The sequence below is a fragment of the Dreissena polymorpha genome, chromosome 3, assembly GCF_020536995.1.
Source record: "Dreissena polymorpha isolate Duluth1 chromosome 3, UMN_Dpol_1.0, whole genome shotgun sequence".
NCBI classification, from domain to species: domain Eukaryota; kingdom Metazoa; phylum Mollusca; class Bivalvia; order Myida; family Dreissenidae; genus Dreissena; species Dreissena polymorpha.
This window is the reverse complement of record NC_068357.1, coordinates 14,324,634-14,343,029: the sequence shown is the minus strand read 5'-3', so window position 1 is coordinate 14,343,029 and position 18,396 is coordinate 14,324,634. Positions and strand designations below refer to the sequence as shown.

General features: G+C 33.7%; 2 protein-coding genes across 2 annotated transcripts in view; one reads left to right on the top strand and one right to left on the bottom strand.

Annotated features, from left to right (window-relative positions):
- Nucleotides 1-17,708, bottom strand: part of LOC127873057 (uncharacterized) — a 40,627-nt gene extending 22,919 nt beyond the window's left edge. Inside the window, exons 1-7 of the mRNA XM_052416630.1 lie at nucleotides 17,682-17,708; nucleotides 7,889-7,951; nucleotides 6,320-6,388; nucleotides 2,799-2,961; nucleotides 2,134-2,490; nucleotides 466-538; nucleotides 179-279 (exon numbers count right to left, since the gene is read on the bottom strand). Coding sequence (XP_052272590.1) covers nucleotides 179-279; nucleotides 466-538; nucleotides 2,134-2,490; nucleotides 2,799-2,961; nucleotides 6,320-6,388; nucleotides 7,889-7,942 — 817 coding nt within the window. The 5' untranslated portion in view covers nucleotides 7,943-7,951; nucleotides 17,682-17,708. The remainder of the gene's footprint in view (nucleotides 1-178; nucleotides 280-465; nucleotides 539-2,133; nucleotides 2,491-2,798; nucleotides 2,962-6,319; nucleotides 6,389-7,888; nucleotides 7,952-17,681) is intronic.
- Nucleotides 17,699-18,396, top strand: part of LOC127873088 (39S ribosomal protein L14, mitochondrial-like) — a 6,963-nt gene continuing 6,265 nt past the window's right edge. The window contains exon 1 of the mRNA XM_052416707.1: nucleotides 17,699-17,820. The gene's annotated coding sequence lies outside the window, so the exon portion shown is untranslated. The remainder of the gene's footprint in view (nucleotides 17,821-18,396) is intronic.

The following is an 18,396-nucleotide window of genomic DNA, read 5'->3' as shown; positions in this document are numbered from 1 at the left end:
TGGTGATGACATATTTTAAGTTTCAATTTAATCACTTTATAATGTGGAAGAAGTTTGTTTCATTTTTTTTTATTTTATGGGACAGACAGACCAATAGTGCGACTCCAATATCAACCATTTCTGCTTGGGAGTAATTATCTTTTACAAATGGAAATGCTATGAAAAGCCAGTAACTTACCAGCAGTTCTGTTTGGAGGGATCAGCGACGTAGTCACAGATTCTGTTCTGTTTGTAGAAGTTGGAAGAACACTACCTTGTGTTAATGTTGAACTTGAAATTCTAACATGAAGATATGGTACACTTTTGATTACTGTATATTGACACTTAAGTTACCTGCAAGGCCTAATAATTTGTCTATCAGAGCACAAACTTAGAACAACTTCATGAAATTCAAAATTCATGAATAACAAAACAAAACTGTTACTTCTAATAGGAGAGTATAACTTTGCTTGTAAGTCTACTTACTCTGGATAAGAACAAATGTCAGACAACTGGGTTCGAACAAGTCCTTCAGCACATTTTGGAATGCATTGATAATCTGAAAAAGTATACTTATAATACATACACTTGGCTAAACAACAAAAATTTTTATTAAACATGGAAATAAGAAGGAAAAGGAATGGAAAAAAAGAAGTATTGTTTACTGTTTGATTGACTTTTGAATAACCAAATTTTAACATGTGCAAAGAACTCTTTGAAAACAAGGCAGTCCAAGAGACTGGTAAAATCCCGGCTTAGATTCTTTTGACCATGAAGTGATGACCTTGAATATGAGAATGGGTGACTGACTCATGGCTGCTGCGCATGGTCTCAGTGACCTTAATTGTTTATGCAAGTTTCATAACCTAAACGATTTCATAAACATTCTTAAAAGGGTAAAGGATATATGGAGATGCACAATCTTCTGAACTTCAATAACAAATTTAACCTTGTGCAACTGACACATGACTCCACAACAGATAAACTTTCTAGCCAAGTTTGGTGAAAAGGTTTAGGATATGCACAGCTTGACATTAACTTTTAAATCCACATGTCAAGTCTGACTAGTGTCTTAAAATGTTGACCAAGAAGTTACATGTCCTGACCTAAAAAAAGTATCTATCTGTACTTATAATGTTGTCCCTATATCTTTCAGTATAATCAGCACAAACTAAAGATGTAAAATGATTTGTAATAAAACAAAACTGACAAGAACTTCAGAATGAGTGTCAACTGTTAACAATGTATTTTAAAAATCTGATGTAAATAAACCAAAAGCGACAATGACATTTTTAAATGAAATACAAGTGCATAAGAGTTATCAAGCTGACACGAAGATGAAGGGTTTGCAGCAGGGCATTAATTTAGTCCAAGAGTATCAAGCAAATATTTTTCTAATGTACCAAAAATAGTTTGTCAGCTCTACAGGCCATATTAGCAAGATTTGAGAACTTTTGGTCAACTTCTCTATGAAAAATTTAAGCCCAACAGGCATTTCAGATGAAATTTCATTTGATTTATTTATTTTTCTATCCAACGTAAATTGAGAGCAATAAAACATCTATTTGAGGTTGTGGTTATTCAGAGATGCCGGCAAAATTACATTTTAACACATTTAACACTTCAACATCCAAAAAAAGGTTCATTCAAGCTATTTCAACATAAAATTATTTCTAAAGAGTAATAATAATGTGATTTACACATGCATGTATACATTCCCAACTACATTAGCCAATTAGGACAAAAAAATATAAATTCTTGTAGCTTTGTGAATGGTACCCATGAACAACACAAAGCTACAAGGCAAAAAAACACATGTTTTACACTAACAAACACATGTTTTACACTAACAAGTGATGTGTTTGTAAGAAATACAATGCCCCCTACTGCACTGCTTTGAAACCATATATTTGACCTTTGACCTTGAAGGATGACCATGACCTTTCACCACTCAAAATGTGCAGCTCAATGAGATACACATGCATGCCAAATACCAAGTTGCTATTTTCAATATTGGAAAGTTATGGCCAATGTTAAAGTTTTTAGAGTTAAAGTTAAAGACACACAGACTGACGGACTGATGGACAGTTCAACTGCTTTATGCCACCCTACCGGGGGCATGAAAAACAACAAATAACATAAGGCAGGCCTTACTGAGTGAAAGCTCCATGCCAGGTACACAATCTTTTTTAACACATTCAACCTTCCTGTCAAAGCAATATTCTCCTTCAGTAACGAGGACATCTTTGAATTTCGGCTCGTATCCGTCCCTTGCATCACATCGACAGAACCCATCCCCCTCTGTCTGAACATCCCACGCTTGCTTTTTACGCTCAGGTCCACAGTCAATCTTGTGGTTTTCTTTTGTGCAGTGGTTGTATTTCTTATAGAGACACTGTGGGAATGTTGAAGACATGCGGTTGTCAATGTCGTTGTAGAATCTTTTATCGACACATGGGATGCAGGTGACATTTTTAGTATTTTTAGTAAAAGATATAGCTGGTTCTTGACCTGAAGTATTTGGAAACGTTACTAATTAAACATTTTAACAATCGTTTAATATATATAAAATAAGACTTTCTACATTATTAAAAAACAAAAAGATTGACAAATTGTTATTAAGAATATTACACACAATTCCAAAAATATCAAACAAAGAATAATTGTTCTTGAACTCCAACTAGCTCTCCAAGTCTTTGCTCATCATGTGAGGTTTCATTTTCATACCTTCGATGAGTTTTGAATTGTGATAAAACTTCTCTAAAAGAATTTCGACTATTGAAAAATACTAGTTTGCATGTAAACCAAGAAAATTGTACCTTTTCCGCACTGTTGTGGGATGGCACATACATTGAAAAATTGTTGTTGTCCATATTCCCGTGCACAGTGGTACTGCTCCTGCCCATGACAGTTCATTCGTTGTGCTGCACATTGCCAATCACATGAACCTTCTTTCGGACAGTAATTGTTAAATGGCTCATTCTAAAAATCAATAATAAGATTGAGTGCAGATTGTCTCTTAAAATCAGAGCATTTAATATACATTAACTTGTAGTAAACACTGTTGTTTTGCACCATCTGTATATTGCACCCAAAAATATAGGTCTGGCATAAATTTTGCCATATTTTATATTTAAGGATGGCAAATTATCATAGCACCTCACATGTTTAATTTGAAACTTGTCCACTAGGCACATTTTTAAAGAAAATAATTGCAAATGTTCACTCCTCTGTTCGAGTTCAATATTCACAAACAATATACTGGTTCTAGTAAACAGTTGATTTTGCTTACACGTTACGTTGACTTATCTGTGATAGTTGAACATTATTTTACATGTTCCCATCACAAATACATGCTTATATGGCATACAGCTAAATTGAAGTACTCAGATGAATTTCAGGAATATTCACTGCTTCTCCAAGATAGTTTTAACTTGGTACAGAATCATGGCTTTTCTTCAACATTGTGAGAATATGATAGTCATGCAGAAAATCATGAATTTTACATCAATTTACTTTATCATGGGAAAAATATTTATGTTTTATTAATAACTTTTAAATAATGTTTAATTACAAGTTTAAAACTCTTATCTCTTTATCTCTATTTTTATAACTGTGAAGTCAAACCATCAATTGGGAAAGCAGGATTTGATTTGGAAAATACAAACTTTTTGCCATGATGAATATGACCCCATAACTGCCATAAAATCAGCCAAAAAAGGCCATGAAAATATTCTATATACTACATGCATGCAACTGATCTCAATAAAATCCTGGGATCCATTTACAGAAGTTTGTGTTTTATTAAATCATAATACAACATTGAAATTGCGTAATCAAACCAAACAACAATCAACAATAAATCAACGCAAACAAATGTTCAAAAAATTATACTTTGTTTCAAATCACACAGAAAACTCAAGTCGGTGCTGACATTAAAAATAAAATACTGGTTATTTCAAGACCAAAATATGTCATCATCAATGAGATGTTGAGTATATGGGTATAAATGGGTAACTAGACACATTTCCTCCCATTTTGTTAGCACAAGCAAACATAATTATGCCCTCCAGGAAGTATTATGCTAAACCCTTTTCATTTGCAACACTCACCCTCCCAAAATTAATTCAGTCATCATACCTTATTACGTTTACACAGTTTGATGAATGACACAATCAGTTTATAATAATATAATCATCCATTAACATTCTGACAAAGTTTTCTAGTTTACTTCATGAAATATTAAGGTATATTTAAAATTTTATAGTTTGTATTTGTCATTTAAGAATACATTTTTAGCAATTGATTATTCCTTACCTTGGTTACTTTTATTTGGGAGGACCAATGTCCGGAAGGACAAATGTCCGCTTGAATTAACCCAAGGTGACATATTTCAAGGAGAATGAGGGTATGTGTGGAATATTCGATGAAAGAGAATTGTCATAAGCCATCACCAATATAGGAATCCAATTTATGTTTGTTGTTATGAAAGTGACTAATTTAGATTGTCTCTATAAATCTTGAATATCAGCCTTTCTTTAAAACACATTATATGAGCTTCGCCCAAGCTGGTATAAACACCCTATTTCTGATTTAGAGGTTATCATGCACTATTCTGGAAAGATCTACCACTTCCCACAGGTTTTTGAAAATCCACACCATTAAACTATATCCAGCCAGGATTAGGGATATAATGATGAATTACTTAACTGCATGTAAACAACATAAATATTACCCATAGAAAGTAAACTACAACTAGAAATGGCGCGGCAGAGGCCGACGCGTATCCCCACGCCGAATGTTTGACCTAGGTGTGCCCCAGGGTTGGTAATGGGGCCATGCATAGCTGAGATTGACCGTATTGTCATAAGAGAAGTTCATCATCAATTAGAAGTGAATTGGTGTAGAAATGAAGAAGTTATAGTAAAAGGCAATTTTGGGTGGGTGTGACATATGTGGGCAGGGCGCCCCAGGGTTGGTAATTGTGCCATGCATAGTTGAGATTGACCGTATTGTCATAAGAGAGGTTCAGTATCAATTTGAAGTGAATCGGTGTAGAAATGAAGAAATTATAGTAAAAGGCAATTTTGGGTTGGTGTGGTCTATGTGGGCGGGGCGCCCCAGGGTTGGTAATGGGGCCATGCATAGTTGAGATTGACTGTATTGTCATAAGAGAAGTTCAATATCAATTTGAAGTGAATCGGTGTAGAAATGAAGAAATTATAGTAAAGGCAATTTTGGGTGGGTGTGGTCTATGTGGGCGGGGCCCCAGGGTTGGTTATGGGGCCATGCATAGTTGAGATTGACCCTAATGTCATAAGAGAAGTTCAGTATCAATTTGAAGTGAATCCGTGTAGAAATGAAAAAATTATAGTAAATGGAATTTTTTGGTGGGTGTGGCCTATGTGGGCGGGCGCCCCAGGGTTGGGATTGGGGCCATGCATAGTTGAGATTGACCCTAATGTCATAACAAAAGTTCAGTATCAATTTGAAGTGAATCCGTGTAGAAATGAAAAAATTATAGTAAATGGAAATTTTTGGTGGGTGTGGCCTATGTGGGCGGGGCGCCCCAGGGTTGGGAATGGGGCCATGCATGGTTGAGATTGACCGTATTGTCATAGGTGAGGTCCAGTATCAATTTGAAGTGAATCGGTGTAGAAATAAAGAAGTAAATGTAAAATAACCTAAAAAAATGAGTGATAATTTCTGACGCGGCCCCACCCCAACCCCTATAACTTTTGACCCAGGGGTCAGATCAAAATTCCAAATAGTGCAGGGTCGCACATATGCTCATAGCTACCATGTGTGTAAATTTCAAGGTTCTAGTGCTTTTAGTGTAGGAGGAGATAGTGGCCAGGACGGACGGACAGACGGACGGACGGACGGACGGACGGACAGACGGACGGACGGCGGAGATCACCACAATATCCCCACCTTTTTTTCAAAAAGCGTGGGGATAACAAAACTACATTGACTTACCAGAAAATCCTGCCAGAAGAGTTTAAATGAAAATATAATGGATGACATTTCCATACTGAATAAACATTTCTAATATATTTCATGACATTCATAGGACATATACTGTATGTAGCGAAAAATAGCCACATGCTGCACCCTTACATATTTGCTTTTTACTCCTCACCCCTTGCTTCCTGGTGGTCAACATTTATAGTGCAAAACTGTTTTAAAAATTAAATAACTGCCCTAAAATTCATTGGAAAAAATGAACAAAAAATTGTTTCAAAGCAACAATACATGTTTCTTTGCTAAGAAAGGTTGTATGAATTTAAACTGCAATAACATGATATACAAACATGGAATTAGAAAAGCTGTCTTTTACCTGAAAGAGACGACATGTTTCTAAACACCTACTATCTGGCACAAATTGACCTTGTGACTGTGATGTGAGCTGAAATGGAGAGGCAGGTGAGTGAAATAAGATGCATTCTGGGAAAACTTGGCTTATTACAGTGACAGGTACATAGTGACGTTCAGATTAGCAATATGGACTGCTAAGCCTCATTAGGGACCACACTTTCCGCCAAGACTGGGTTGTTGTTTTATAAGAGACTTTCTTCAAATGAGATATTCCCTAAAAGCAGAAAGTGTTGTTCCCAATAAGCCCCCTGTGAGAAGGGCACTAGCTAATCTGGCATAACACTTTAGACAAATTCATTGAGCCCAGTTTTCCCAGTAACAAGGCAGCATACATTAAAAACAATTCAAGTTTTATCAAGTCAGCATGAATTTTCTATACATGCTATAATAAAACAAGTAAGGCCATTGGTGAATATTAAAGGGATCTTTTCACGGTTTGGTAAATTGACAAAATTGAAAAAAGTTGTTTCAGATTCGCAAATTTTCGGTTTAGTTATGATATTTGTGAGGAAACAGTATTACTGAACATTTGCCATGGTCTAATATAGCCATTATATGCATCTTTTATTTCGGAGATAGCATACATACTCACAATGCATTGAAACAACATGTACATAAAACAATATGAAGTAAAAACAATCATAATTGAAACGTACATGCATAGAATGCACTATGGCATGCACACTAACGCAAAACATTACACAAAAAAGAGCAATATCCCTTATTTCCATTGTGGTCTTTGACGATTTAAAAACCTAAAAATTATAAAGCGTTGCAATGCGAAACGATTGAATAATTTGGAGAGTTCTGTTGTTGTCGTTTAAATTTATGAAGCTACGAAGATTGCTTATATAACGTATAAAATTCGATACTTATGTATGCTTGGCAAGATAGCTCAGTTGGCTAATGAGTTTTTACTACAGGATTCCGGGGGTCACTGGTTCGAGCCCTGCTGCGGGCCTCTTTTTTTATCAATATAAATCATTTAATGACAAACTTCAAAACATGGCAAAATCTGTGAATAGGCCACTTTAAGATATATCATTACAACAGTGTTTATATTTCGAGAAAATTAGTTCTATGTAAAAAGAATCATTAAATTTGCATCATACAAATCATTAGTTAGACTGTTAATTAACACTGATCAGGCGAGTCTCAAATAATATGAGCTTCAATAAATAAACAATGGTCAACTAAACTGACTATACACTTAATAATGATTGGATAGACAAAACAGTAAAATCAAGGTAATATAACAAGCCGAATATTAGTAATATAGGATTTAATTTAAGTTTAATGCTATAATTGAGACGAGCAGTCGAGGACTGCAAAATGGTAATAAGACAAAGCATTAAGAAGCATGGTGTCCCATGTACATGTTGAACAATTAAGGTAAATGACGTTGATGCTTTAAAAAAAGTATTATAGTAATTTGCAGAAATGCGTTTCTCATACTGACTGTAAAAACAAACCAGCACAGGCATGCAAGTAAACATGGAAACTTTACAAAGAACAAGCAAAACATACAAACCATCACAAAAAGAAGCAAGCCAAAAGTAGGACAGTCTTTCCAAGATGTAAACATGGTTGCAGTCTGTAAAAAACAAACATGGGACAATGGTTACTACAGTGATCTGATAGCTATGGAGTCAAATACATTTGAGCCTCATTTGTTTAAAACTGGGCTTGATGCATATGCATTAAGTATTGCCCTAAAGTAGCCTGTGCAGTATTCACAGGCTAATTAAGGATGACACTTTCCATTTTGTGGAATTTTTCATTTAAAGAATTTTAAACTGCACAAGCTAATTTGAGATTACACTTTACACACATGCATTTAGCCCAGTTTTCCCAGAACAAGGCTCAATACAGTTCTAAGAATATGGCAACTATTCATGACAAAAGTTTCAAAGAAATCAACTAGATTTCAAACAGTTAAAAAAAATCATGCCTCAAACCATCTGATATGGATATCTATTTTAACTAATCTGACCACCCTACAGCGTGCGACATTTCAAGGCTAAACATTAGCGGTAGCACAATTGTCAGAGAAAACCAAACTAAACAAGATATGTGTTTGTCAGAAACACTATGTCACCTTTTGCGCCGCTTTGAAGCTATATATTTGACCTTTAACCATGGAAGGATGACCTTGACCTTTCACCGCTCAAAATGTGCAGCTCCATGAGATACACATGCATGCCAAATATCAAGTTCCTATCTTCAATATTGCAAAAGTATTCATTAAATGAGCGATTTTGACACATATATTTGACCTTTGACCTTTCACCACTCAAAATGTGCAGCTCCATGAGATACACATGCATGCCAAATATCAAGTTGCCATCTTGAATATTGCAAAAGTTATTGCAAATGTTAAAGTTGGGGCAAACAAACAAACACACAAACCAACAGGCAGGGCAAAAACAATTTGTCCCCCACTATAATGGTGGGGGACATAAAAAAAGAGTCAGAGTAAAAGAAGGAATCTGCTTATCCTACAGGACAAGTTAAAAAAGTTTTATTTTTCTCTTATAAACAAAATCTGTTAAAAATCCAATATTTGGTAATGTGACTGATGTTTCTTCATAAAGTGCAATTTTGACATTTAACTGAAGTGCAAGGTATTCACATACTTATAGACTGTACTTTAGCTCAATTGGTCATTGTCGGTTCAAGTACAGAGGGAGACTACATGTAGTATGTAAAATATACAAAAAATAGCAGTGGATTTTGGATGGGTGCCTTGAAGCACATTTTCCGTACCCGGGATGCATTGTTGTATACTTAAAAGTACTTTTAAGTGATACCTGAGCAGACCACGACAACTTGAGATTTACTAAACCGTACTGTTAACCAGAAAGATATATCCTGACGCTCAATATATAATTATGTCAGGATTACTCCACTAATATTTTCAATAACGTGTTCAGGCTCATTCTTGCCGCTGTTAATTTATGTCAGTTTTTGTATATACATTTTTTCAACAATTGACTCTTTTTCCTAGTTTAAATTTATAGTATTCCTTACCAGTAAATATATGTTTGTATCTAACAATAACTGACAATTAAACAGCTAAACTGCTTTTGAAAGTTCTGTTGTTGTTATATTTAGTGATACTACATGGATTTCTTATATAAAGTATAAAATACATTACTCATTGTTGTTAGCATGGATGGCCGAGTATGGAACGCCTCGTCTGTCTTCTGTTAACTATTGATATATCGGAGGTTTCATTAAAATGATGTAGGTTTAAATAATATGATATGTGTTTATAATATGCTGTGTATGCTGTGTGCTTGCCATATAATGTTGTGTTTGTGATGGTATGATGTGTGTTTTTCGATGGTATGCTGTGTGTTTGTGATGATATGCTGTGCTATGTGTTTGTGATGGTACGCTGTGTGTTTGTTATGGTATGCTGTGAGTTTCATTGACATGATGTGGGTTTAAATCAAATTAAATGTCCTTATAATAGTATGCTGTGTGCTTGCCATAGTATGGTGTGTGTATGTGATTGTATGCTGTGTATTCGGGATGGTATGCTGTGTGTTTGTCATGGTATGCAGTCTTTTGTCATCATATGCTAGGTGTTTGTCGTGGTATGCTGTGTGTTTGTCATAGAATGCTGTGTGTTCGTCATGGTATGCTGCGTGTTTGTCATTGTATGCTATGTGTTTTCAATGGTTAGCTGTGTGTTTGTGATGGTATGCTGTGAGTTTCATTGACATGAGGTGCGTTTAACTCAAATGATATGACCTTATAATAGTACGATGTTTGCTTGCCATAGTATGATGTGTGTATGTGATTGTATGCTGTGTGTTTGTCATGGTATTCTGTGTGTTTGTCATGGTATGCTGTCTTTTGTCATCGTATTCTAGGTGCTTGTTATGGTATGCCGTGTATTTGTCATTGTATGCTGTGTGTTCGTCATGGTATGCTGTGTGTTTGTCATGGTATGCTGTGTGTTTATCATGGTATGCTGTTAGTTTGTTGAACTATCCTGCGGGTTTATCTAACACGATGTCCTTATCATTCGCTGTGATGTAAGTTGGCGTTATTTTCATTCGGAACAGTCAGTTCTTGTCAAAGATCAAATGATTATGTCATATGTATGTCCATCTGTCCGTATTTCCGTCCATCCGTGCGTCTGCCTGTTTGTCTGTGTGTCTGTCTGTTTTTCTGTCTATCAATTTATGTGTCCGTCCGTCCGTCCATCCGTTAGTCCATTTGTCTATCTGTCCGTTTGTCTGTTTTTCTTTCTGTGTGTCTGTCTTTCTGTTTATCTGTTGTTCCTCTGTCTGTTGTCTGTCTGTCTGTCTGCCCCTCCCTCCTTCAGTCCACGGGTCCTTACGCATGTCCGTCCTTATGTCCGCATATCCGACAAACCGAAAGACAGACAGATACGGACGAAGGGACGAACGGACACACACGAGTCGGAAATAAGGACACATGGACGGACACAAACAAATGGGCATATGGACATACATTCATAAATCTAAAGCATTTAATGACAAACTTCAATACACACCAAAATCTGTGAAAAGGCCTCTTTAAAGCTTTAAATGGCAAACTTAAAAACATGCCCAAATCTGTTCCTTTAAGAGTACCCGGGGTACATTTAAGTAGTACCTGAGCTGACAATGACCAATCAAGTACCAATAAATGTGAAATCTCTGTAAAATACAGTCCATTTTAGGTATAAAGGTTTAAAGCCGGTAACTTGTGAATGTTTGAAAATACAAGTGTATATATATAGATATATAGATTAAGCCATCTTCTTTCATGCGGACTGACATGAATTGTGACTATGGAATGTTTTTACATTGTATATTAAAAATTAATACCAAAAGTGGACATTCCTTACTCAATCCTTATAAACCTATAAAACTTCATTGTTTGACTAGCATATCATATGTTGTGTTTTTCATTAACAAATCATTTTCCGAAGAGTTGTACACAGTACAGGCTATCATAAGAAACCATTTATTATATATTGATAATAATTTATATTACACAGTTTTGTTTCAATTGCGTACGCCTTTTACTTATTCAGTAGCTTAAATTTATCAGCATCTCTGAGATCAGCAACGCTCGAATTTCCCCCTCCAACTTGGTCTCAAAATCGAAAGTGTCATAACAACTGATAATAGGGTCGTGCTAAAAGGCGGATAAAAGAGCGGGTGATATAGCGTATATAGTAAAGAGCGGATAATATAGACAAAGAAGGATTATCGGAAAAGCGGGTGATATGAACAAAGAAGGAAATAGGAGACGATATGGATTGTTATTGAACAATTGTCTTGTAATTGTTCTCGCGTTATGTTTTGGTACTGGAATATTTGAAAGTAAATATTTAGTTATTTAAGTTATTTAAGTTTAAATATAAAGCACAGTAGTATTTTAGGCTACTAAATATATATGTATTTAGTAAATAATAACTTCGTTAGATATTGACTTAAGTTTTAACAAAAAGCAAAATACTATTCAATTTCTCTCTATATATACATGAGGTAGTTTGCCAACAAAATGAATATGTTGCCCAGCTCTTGCCACGTGGAGGCCACCTCTTGTAAGAGCCAAATTTTGAAAAAAATGGCCGAAATCGTCAATTATATAAACAATAAATTAAATTTTGAAGCAAGTGTAATTAAATATATGGTACATAATATATATACATATAATAAAAAATGAGTCATACATTTCTATTTATCCCGTATTATGCTTTTATATAATAGAAGTTATTACATGTTGCAAAAAATAGATAATTATCTATGACGATCAGCCGCCAAAAAAATCTGTAAAGAGCGGATAATATAGACAAAGAAGGATTATCGGAAAGAGCGGATGATATGAACAAAGAAGGAAACAGCGGATGAAATATACAAAGAAGGATACTGCGGACAATATGAATAATTAATAAATCTGCAGATAATATATACAAAGAACGACACTGCGGATGATATATACAAAGAAGGAAACTGAGGATAATATGAATAGTTAATAAATCTGCGGATGATATATACAAAGAACGAAACTGCGGATGATATATACAAAGAAGGAAACTGCGGATAATATGAATAATTAATAAATCTGCGGATGATATATACAAAGAACGAAACTGCGGATGATATATATAGTCTGCTAATCTTAGTATAAGTGTACAAAGTATAACGCACCAATGGCGGCCGAGCGCAAAATTTTGCGATCAGCCGCCAACAAAATCTGTAAAGAGCGGATAATATAGACAAAGAAGGATTATCGGAAAGAGCGGATGATATGAACCAAGAAGGAAACAGCGGATGAAATATACAAAGAAGGAAACTGCGGACAATATGAATAATTAATAAATCTGCGGATGATATATACAAAGAAGGGATTTGCGGATAATATATTCAAAGAAGGAAACTGCGGATAATATGAATAATTAATAAATCTGCGGATAATATATACCAAGAACGAAACTGCGGATGATATTTTCAAAGAAGGAAACTGAGGATAATATGAACAATTTATAAATCTGCGTATGATATATACAAAGAAGGAAACTGCGTATGATATATACAAAGAAGGAAACTGCGGATAATATGAATAATTAATAAATCTGCGGATGATATATATAAAGAAGGGATTTGCGGATAATATATACAAAGAACGAAACTGCTGATGATATGTACAAAGAAGGAAACTGCGGATATATATATATAGAAATAAGGACCATTAAATAAATAATAATGATCTGATGCAAATAAAGAAGTAAGCTGCGGATAATGTGTACAAAACTATCACTATAGAAATGCACTTTAAATAAATAATAATGATCTGATGCAAATAAGGAATGAAGCTGCAGATAATGTGTACAAAACTACTATAAAATGAACTTACCGATTTCTGGCACAATTGCTTGTAAAATTCCAGGTGACCGCGCACGAAATCTTTCACTTTAAATCCAGGGTATGGGAACACTGGGCACAAAGTGCTCGACTTAAGATACTTAGTCTGTGAATGTCCAATTATCATGGCCATAATGACGCTATTCCTGCACACACACACAAACACACGCTTTAATAATAAATATTTATTACGAAAAAACACTGTGTAATGCTCGCTATACTATAGATATGCTCTAAAGGTTTGTAAAAAAGCTGGATGATTTTGAAATATATATACGCAGTCGACATTTACTCTATCATTACAGCTGGTAAAAGGTGTGACATGTGGCTTTGATCATATACTTGTTAATGTAAATTAAAGGTACAACTGACTGACGATCATTACAGTTTGATAAAGGTGTGACCTGTGGCTTTGATCATATACTTGTTAGTGGAACTTAAACGGTACAACTTACTGACAATCAATACTGTTTGTTAAAGGTGTGATATGCGGCTTTAATCATAAAATTGTTAATGAAAATTAAAGGTAAAACTGTCAATCATTATAGCAGATCACAACAAATCCAAGTATCAATCTGTGAATAATTACAAACGTTTAACAGACATGCTACCTTAACAACATAATAAAAGTTGATATGTTGAGTATTTGTCTACAGTTGCTTCTAAACAAATTAATTGTTCCTTACTTATTAACTTGTAAGTTGTAAGACTTGGATGATCAAACAAAATTATCAATAAGCCATGCATTTTGATGGAAATGTGAGAAAAACATCGAATTAATTAATTCATTTATAAGTGAGCATATGAATTGCGATTACATCGACATATTGTGAATGTCGGTTTTTTTACTTAATTAGAACGGAAACAAACAAAAATTAAAACAACGACAAATATATTATACTTTTTTTATTTCATGAAGTTTACATATTCATATTTGCTGCACATAATACATACAGCATTTATGTACTTTTTCTTGCATGTGCAATTAGTGAAGATGTCATTAGAAAATATTTCCTTTGAAATATGATAAGTTTAATATTTACGTTATCTCATTCATATATTGGTAAAACCGTTATGCTACGCTTTAATGATCTGGGTGACTTGTTCTCAAGATTATTATCAGCTTATCAACAATTAGTTTAACATAACATGCCAATTTCTTGTGTACTAGGAGCAATCGATAATCGATCATGCGCTAAATAGCTTCAGTAAGGACACTAAGGGATTTTATAAATCTAACATTACTGATGTGTTTATTACCAATAAAGTAATGTCTTCTATTAAAATTGGATGTGCAATAAAACTTGGTTTTACAAAAAATTAATAATCTCATCATCCTTTTTCATTGAATCATAGCCAAACATATTTTAAATACTAATTCTTGTTAAATAGCTTCAGTAAGGACACTAAGGGTGCGTATTAATGATAACAATAGGGAGTCTTAACAGTTATATATATATATATATATATATATATATATATTCAATTCATTTTATAAATCTAACATTACTGATGTGTTTATTACCAATAAAGTAATGTCTTCTATTAAAATTGGATGTGCAATAAAACTTGGTTTTACAAAAAATTAATAATCTTATCATCCTTTTTCATTGAATCATAGCCAAACATATTTTAAATACTAATTCTTGTTAGCCAGTCACACCATTCAGTGTACTATGGTATATTTCTGTCCATTATCTTGTCCACAGTTTCCTTATTTGTTCATATCATCCGCAGATTCATAATGTCCGCAAATTAAAAAATTATTCATATATCCGCAAATCCCTTCTTTGTATATATCATCCGCTGTTTCCTTCTTTGTTCATATCATCTGCTCTCTCCGATAATCCTTATTTGACTATATTATCTGCTCTTTAATATATACCCTATATCAAATATATCATCCGCAGATTCCTTCTTTGTATATATCATCCGCAGTTTCCTTCTTTGTCTATATTATCCGCTCTTTACTATATACCCTATATCATATACCCTATATCATATGTATATTATGATGCTTTTGTGGATAAAAATGTAATTCATTTTATAAATCTAACATTACTGGTGTGTTTATTATCAATAAAGTAATGTCTTCTATTAAAATTGGATGTGCAATAAAACTTGGTTTTACAAAAAATTAATAATCTTATCATCCTTTTTCATTGAATAATAGTCAAACATATCTTAAATACTAATAATTGTTAGCCAGTCACACCATTCAGTGTACTATGGTATATTGCCGTCTTTGTTTATCATATCATCCGCTGTTTCCTTCTTTGTTTATATCATCCGCTCTTTCCGATAATCCTTCTTTGTCTATAGACAATCCCAGAAATCGATTACCTCCCGAATTACCCGCCCTTGAATACTCTCGCGCGCCTTCAAAACGGTACTGAAGAAATAAATATGGACCCATATATGTGTGTATAGGTCCCTACGCAAAACAAGGAAGCGAAACAGTTTTATCAAATATATTTGAGGATTTAAATAGTTTATGTTATCAATCTGACAACCACATAATAGTTCGTGTTTTTTTTATAAATATAATTTACGTAATTAGTAGAAATAAGGTTCATTTGCATTCGTTTAAGAGTAATAAAACACAGCATGGACATGGACATGGTGTAGGTCCCTGGCATGAATAAGGTCTTGATTGTCATTAAACATGTTATTTAAAGGTGACGCGTGATATCTTATCTTAATTTCGGTATCTACACATGTGCAGACATGTGGTGTCACGGGCAAACCCATAAACGCTTTTAATCCACACTTGGAACATCGTCTCCCATTTAGCGAATTCGTTCGCGCCTTGATCGCTGATGTTTTTTTCAAGAGATGTGTGTTGGTGTCATTAATAATCCGTAATTAAAGTAAAATAAATCACTTATTGTGTTCGCGTTTTTATTTTTTAAGCGTAAATTTAGACCGTTTTACGAAAATAAATTTAATAAAGACATACGTTAAGGAAATCTAGAGAACACAATTGGAACTATTTAAGTTTATTTAAGGCTCATTATTTTTCATGTTGAACATTTCAATCGTGAATTAAGATGTTATTAAGAAAATTTAATAATATTTCAGGCAACATGTAAAACGTTATTTAAATAGTGATATAAGAAAGTTGTAGACAAAAGCTGATATGTCCTTTTCAATAAAAAAGTATGACATATCCTGACATCTTACACAGTTTTGCAAGCGAATAACTCCGATACTTGTTCATTTAAATCACAAAATTCATTTCCAGCTAGATATTTTTGTATTAGCTTGAGAGCGATTTTTAAATAAAAGATTGTTAAAAACCACTTTAGTTTAAGACTAAACTAGATACATAATTTAAATTAAAAAAAATCTCTTCCTGAAATCTTACAGAGTTTCGATGTACCGGTAATAAAGATTTACGGAACTATTTTAGAATCACAAACTTCATTTCGGCTATAGATTTGTATATAGCCTTTAAAATGACACTTACAAGGGAAATATTAATAGCGAAATGGTAACTGTTTAGACAAACAAAGATATGTACTATTCAATAAAAGAAGTCGTCTTCAGTCTTTAATCTTACAATGTTTCTTAATGAATATCTCCGGAAAGTATAGAAAGTACGACATTTAATAAGACATAATATAGGCTTAAACAAAGGCAGATATCAATATAATTGTCTACATCGACCTTAAATCTATCTTATTAATATCAAAGATCTATAAAAAAAAAAATTTGGTCTGAATGGATGTTTCCAATCTTTATATATTGATAGATCTTTGTTAATATCTCCGGCACTAATTACGCTAAAATCACAACGTTTACTTCAGACTTTAGATATTTTTATGCCTTTATAATTATGCTTGAATTATTTTATTCCATAAAGAAATAATTAAATTTTATACAAAGGCATTACTGAAAGGTATGCTTAAAAATGCCAACTCGGCCTTAAACATTAAGTGTTGTCACTGAATATTGTTGCAGAGGCACATATTTTATGAATCTATCGTGTATATTTTTTATTTAAATTATATTGATTTACGACCTGATACATATCGACACTTGGTTTCACGATTCACTTGTTTTCAATCCTACTGTGCGAAGTCATAAAGTACTGTTTATTGGAATAAAGCGGGTGTACACTATGATAACGTTGTAATCTGTTAAATTCTTCAGTACCGTTTTCAATCGCGGGTTACGTAATAGCCAATATGGCGGCGCCCATATTATCGATTCTGGGATTGTCTATATTATCCGCTCTTTACTATATACCCTATATCACCCGCTCTTTTATCCACCTTTTAGTACGTGCCCTGATAATATAGCCCGTTACAAATAACAATATCAAAGTAAATTTATAGTAGATTGTGACTGAAATATGTTTCATGTTGATTTAATCATTCACTGCATAAATGATCATTTTAATTAAATTTCACATTTTTAGTTACTCACCAGGTACTCACCGACACACAGCGCAGTTTATTTTTTCTGGTATTCCAAGAAATTAGTTTAATGTTACCCATAGTACTTACTTTAAACAAGAAAGGTTGTGTTTGACGCTATTTTGGTTGAGAACAAAGGCTGTTCAATCGTATGGTTTCTTACATTTCTGATAAATTAGAAGCATGTTAAAAACTTTTGTTATTAATTGAGTGATGACTGTCTAAGGTTTGTCTATAGTCTATACGGGAAACATTTAATGAAATATTGATTTTGTACCCAGATCACTTCACACCAACTTTTTGTGTTGGAGTTGAGGGGTTTAATTGCAATAATAAACTCTTAACGATCCGATGCGTTTGAGTTGTACGTACGTACTCTAAAAAGTTTAAAGTTTTCGGGAACAGCTAGTTTGAACATACACATCCTTTAGCTGATAGGCAGATTCACACTGTTGCTTCTAAGTTGATTTGTTAATAATACCCGAAAGGGGAGTTCAACAGTATCTGAAGATAGATAGATAGCATGCTCGCAAGCGCATAATATTGTTGATCTGTTAGCTAAAAGTTACAGTGACAAAAATCTTAAATAATTCCATAATTGTTTGAAACTATTAAAGAAATTGCCATTTTAGCTCATCGCAGCATAACGTGCTCATGAAGTGCTTTTGACGTGCCTTTTTCATGTGGTGTATCGTCAATAATTACCTTGTTGACTTTAGAGGCCT